At 36.3% G+C, this 4,751-nt stretch overlaps 1 protein-coding gene across 1 annotated transcript; it reads right to left on the reverse strand.

Moving 5' to 3' along the window:
- Nucleotides 1-685: 685 nt before the first annotated feature.
- LOC132281723 (coniferyl alcohol acyltransferase-like) lies at nt 686-4,263 on the reverse strand. Its single transcript, XM_059783398.1, has 2 exons — nt 3,838-4,263; nt 686-1,754 (listed from the first exon to the last, which is right to left on the reverse strand). The coding sequence occupies exons 1-2, from the start codon at nt 4,261-4,263 to the stop codon at nt 783-785; spliced, it is 1,398 nt and encodes a 465-aa protein (XP_059639381.1). The 3' UTR covers nt 686-782.
- Nucleotides 4,264-4,751: the final 488 nt, after the last annotated feature.

Here is a 4,751-nt window from a genome sequence, read left to right on the forward strand (position 1 = left end):
TTTGTAGATCCGTCATTGCGCTTCCGACTAATTGTATAAGAAGCAATTAAGAAGAATTAAAATTTACGTAAATATCAAAAACCTTGAATTCATGAATAGGTAGTTGGTGAAGTCACTCACTGGAAAAAGAAACAAGGGAAACAAAAGTTGGTCACCCAAGTTGGAATTTTAGAAGTTCCTAGTTGATCAGTTGTCGCTGGATTAACACTATTTCGTCAACGAACGCTCAAAGTCAAGGCCACCATTAATATTGCTACAGTTTTGATGCATTCAACTGAACCGGGCTACCAGCATGAATCCCTCTACACTCCCTATATATATATATATATAGATCTATAGCTACAATATAGCAATACTATAAAATGCTAGTTGATCACCCAAGTTGGAATTTTAGAAGTTCCTAGTTGATCAGTTGTCGCTGGATTAACACTATTTCGTCAACGAATGCTCAAAGTCAAGGCCACCATCTGACATTAATATACGTAGTATATTAATATTGCTACAGTTTTGATGCATTCAACTGAACCGGGCTACCAGCATGAATCCCTCTACACTCCCTATATATATATATATATAGATCTATAGCTACAATATAGTAATACTATAAAATGAAAATTGAAACCAAAAAGCATTGCAAGTAGTAATATTATGCTTGATCAAAGATCAAAAAGTAGTACCATGGGATAATGCATGCCATTCACGTTGAAGTGTTTCAACGAAATGATGAATTAAAGACTAGTTCACAGTTCACACTCAATTGACTTTCAGTACAAAACCCGACATTAAAATATATTAAGATAATCACTAGTCAAGGGCCTGAACAAATGTGCTCCCTGCGTCTCAATCAACTCCATCTGCCCTCTCAACATGTGCATGTACACAACCCAATCTCCATTCCCAACTGGACTTGGCATGGGCATCACGTACCCGGCCTCCCCGCCCCACGGGAAATGGTACGACCCGAATACAGGCTTCCCCCATCCGAAATCCATCTCCCACACCGGGAACCTCTGCCCGGACGAAACCACCACCGCCGGCCCCTCATCATCGCTGCTAGCATATATCTTCGCAAGAGCTGGCTCTGGACGGTGAGCCTCCACCCAGTCTATCAGTTCCAAAAAGTGTTGTTTGGTCTTAGCAACCTCCAAGCACTCATGAACCGCATTTGCCACCCAGCTCAGCGGCCGCTCCTCGAGCTCAGCGATCCTCTTTTCCCCATAGGGGATGGACAACACGTTCCCGAAGTAAGCAGACATCATCTCCGCCCTTTCGCCACTGTCTCCTTCACTCAGGCGAGTCCTCCCGTCCACCACAATGCCCATCCTGCACTTCTTGTCGCTACCATGTTCAGTACTGGCTGCTACCACTTTCCACACAAAGGCGCTGAAAGCCTCGAGCTTAGACCTTCTGTCTCCGCTAGCACTCGCCAGTGACTGAAGGCGGCTGAGCTGATTGGCCTCGATGTAATAGATTCGGCTTATCAGCTGATCATCACCGGTGGTACCGGATTTTTTTTGTTGGGGTGGTGGTAGGGCCGAGATGGGCACATACATGTTGTCCAGAGAGGGATCATAGTGACCTGGATGTCGAGGGTTGAGTAAAGACCGTCTGAATGATGGGAGGAGAGAGAGTACGGATTTGGACTGAGCCATCTCCACCCATGATACAAGAAACATGTTGGCCGAGAAGGCATCGGCCACTCTATGATCAAACGTGCACCCTACCACCAGTCCTCCAGATTTGAGTTGGGTGACCTGTCAACATATATGTTAAATCCATGTTAGTGTAAGTGCAATTAAGTCAACAATAATCCAAGAAAATAATAAATAAATAATTAAGGTAGAAGAAGGAAGATGCATGTTTATGCTGAAAATTTCCTATCCATTTTTGTCTTTTCATTATATTCTATGGGGTCGTTGCGATGAAGCTTTCAACTTCTTTTTCAATAATGGAGATAACACAATCTTGGAATTAATTTTATGTATGAAAAAGATGGAAATCATACATTATACATATATATTATTGGTGAAAATGAGAGTACTAGATTTATTTACCGAAAAAGAAGAAGAAGAAAATCAGAGTACGAGACTAGGAAGCGACTAGGCTTCCTAGCTATTTTTGGAAACGGGTCAACCTCCCTGACCAAACTAACGTTCGATTAGTTTAAGAATGCATGCATGGCTAGCCAGCTGTTGGATTCCTAACATATTTCACATTTCACCCTTTATCATGCATCAATTTATGCTCGGTACTTTTAGGTGCACAATTGAAGACAAAACACTTAAATAGTTAAATGTGCCAAGAATATTGATGACATGATATTATTTATTTACTAAATACTAAAATGTAAGGATAAAATCCATTGAAATGAATTACGGAAAAAAAAATCCATTGAAATGATGTATTTTTTATTTTTTTATGTGATAAAATATAATTGATTGATGATAATAATGTCATGATAACTCTTGGTGCAATCGGACAAGAAAGATTTTCTCTAGTAGCACAAGAGATTCTTGATTTCTCTTGCTTGCGCACACGTAGACCCAAAATTACGATAGAGGTACAGATATGTATAGCTTGAACTAATTTAAATGGAATGCAAATAAGTATAAGCCTATCTCCCCAAATGTTGGTTTGTTGGAGTCTTAAGCGAGTTAGGCGGTTCCTTAAAACCCCAACCAATAAGAAAGCCCCAGAAATTTTTATTTCTTTATATATTATAACTTTTCTAAAAAAAAAAATTATTTCCTTCAATTATTAAACCTCAACGAATAAATAGATTTGATAGTAGACCTAAAAGTTGTTGTTGTTGTTGTTGTTTTTTTTTTTTTTTTTTTTTTTTTTTTTTTTTTTAATTTATTTATTTAGTATAACATACCAAAAATTTTTATTTTCTTCTATCATTAAACCTTAACTAATAAACAAATGTAATAGTGGGCCCAAAATATTTTTATCCTTATATTATCTTTTTTCGGTAAATAAGTATAAAATAAAAGAAAAAAACTATACATTTTTCCTCTCTCATCCTCATTACATCAGGTACATATATATTTGTTTCTCCTGGTGGGAATTGGTGAAATTTTCTATATATTTCTAAGACCAATTAACTTTTATCATTTTTTTTTTCCCTTATTCCTTACATATTTTTCATCCTTTCTCATTTTAACTTTCTTTGTTATTATTATTATTATTATTATTATTTATCTTTTTCACTTAGTACTCGTTACAATTTACAATTTCACTATGTCACTCCAAGAAGACTTTGAATACATTTTTATTGTATTGAAAAATTTATTGGAGTATTGGTCCAAATTCTTCTAAATCAATTTCTATTATTTTATAATTTAAATTATTTTATAGTTTTATTAATTTTTGTTCTCATAAAATTATATATTATGCTTGTGAGTTGTCATTATTTTTATTTATATTGCTCAATGTGTCTACTAGAAAACACATGCCAATTAATTAATAATGGAACTATAGATTGAAAAAATCTTACTAACAAGTTAAAAATCACGAAACAACTAATGAGCATATTTACTAACATAATAATATGGATAAATTTTATTAAAAGACATTTTATTAAAAGATCACTTTATTTTTTTTTTTTTTCGTCTAATGCCTCAAATTATATTGAGGCCCCTGCTCAAATGAAAATTAAAGTTTAATCTTCTATCCTTGATGTAGGCATTATATAGTGGGTATGTATTTGCTTTAACTTTTGAAAAAAAAAACACACACACACAAGATATAGAAAACACACACACACACACAAGATAAAGAGAGGGAGAGCAAGCTAATTTCTCTAAGATGCCATGCATGATAAAACTCACTGACTTGGACAGAGAGCACCCCTTGCTTCTTCCTAGGGACCAGCTTGCCTTCAATGCTCTCGTCGGGATTGTACAAGTTGAGTTGTTGGAGCTCTACGTCGGCATAAGCCTCAAAGAAATCCACCCCACGGTTGTTGCAGAGGAGTTCGGGCTCGCCTGAGGTGTTCTGCACAAGCTCCCCAGCAAACGCATAGAAGGACACCAAAGCTTGAGCCATGGCCTTCTTAAGGACACTGACCATGTAAGTAAAGCCGAACAAGTGGTCCTCCTCTGGTTTCTTGTAACAGAAGAACACACCGACGTCTACCGGAGGCAAGAGCAAGTCCAGATTGGACAGTGGCAGCCAATGCTCTTGCATTGGCAGCACTGCTGCCACAACTTCCTTCCTCCCTAGCTTCACGGAGAACTCTCCATTTCCTGCAATATCCATAATAATATTTTGTTTAATTTCTTCTTTAGTATGTATGAGCTGAAGATCGTATCCATTTTGTAAGAAGATGGGATAGCATTTATAAAAAGCTAGCCCTTGATTAAGTCTTTAGTGGAAATTAAACAATGACATAAAATTAATATTATAGTCAGTTTCAATAAATTGGTTGTGGGTGGTTGAAATGGACGAATGACTAAACTTTCCCTCCTATTTTTTCCTTACTGGTCACAACTAGCCTCCAAATTCTCATTTTATTTATATATATAACTAGAAAACAATGACAAAATTGAAAGAAAAAAAATCAAATCTACCACTAAAATAATTAACCAATGGCAGCCAACTGATTGATGCTCTTTGTTACATTTTCCTAGATGTATGTATATGTTGACATTTTTGAGCGTTCCATCTCTGCGCACTAATTAAATGATAATCATCACTTACGCTACTTATTACTTTCACACCTTAATCATGCTTAGAAATGCAATTAT

The sequence above is a fragment of the Cornus florida genome, unplaced genomic scaffold (genome assembly GCF_030987335.1).
Source record: "Cornus florida cultivar Cherokee Brave unplaced genomic scaffold, ASM3098733v1 CherokeeBrave_3.0.0_Hap2_Chr11, whole genome shotgun sequence".
NCBI classification, from domain to species: domain Eukaryota; kingdom Viridiplantae; phylum Streptophyta; class Magnoliopsida; order Cornales; family Cornaceae; genus Cornus; species Cornus florida.

Coding starts and splice junctions, on each gene's coding strand:
- LOC132281723 (XM_059783398.1), bottom strand. CDS start 4,263: ATGGATATTGCAGGAAATGGAGAGTTCTCCGTGAAGCTAGGGAGGAAG. Junction 1,755..3,837: donor AAGGGGTGCTCTCTGTCCAA/GTCAGTGAGTTT, acceptor ATATGTTGACAG/GTCACCCAACTCAAATCTGG.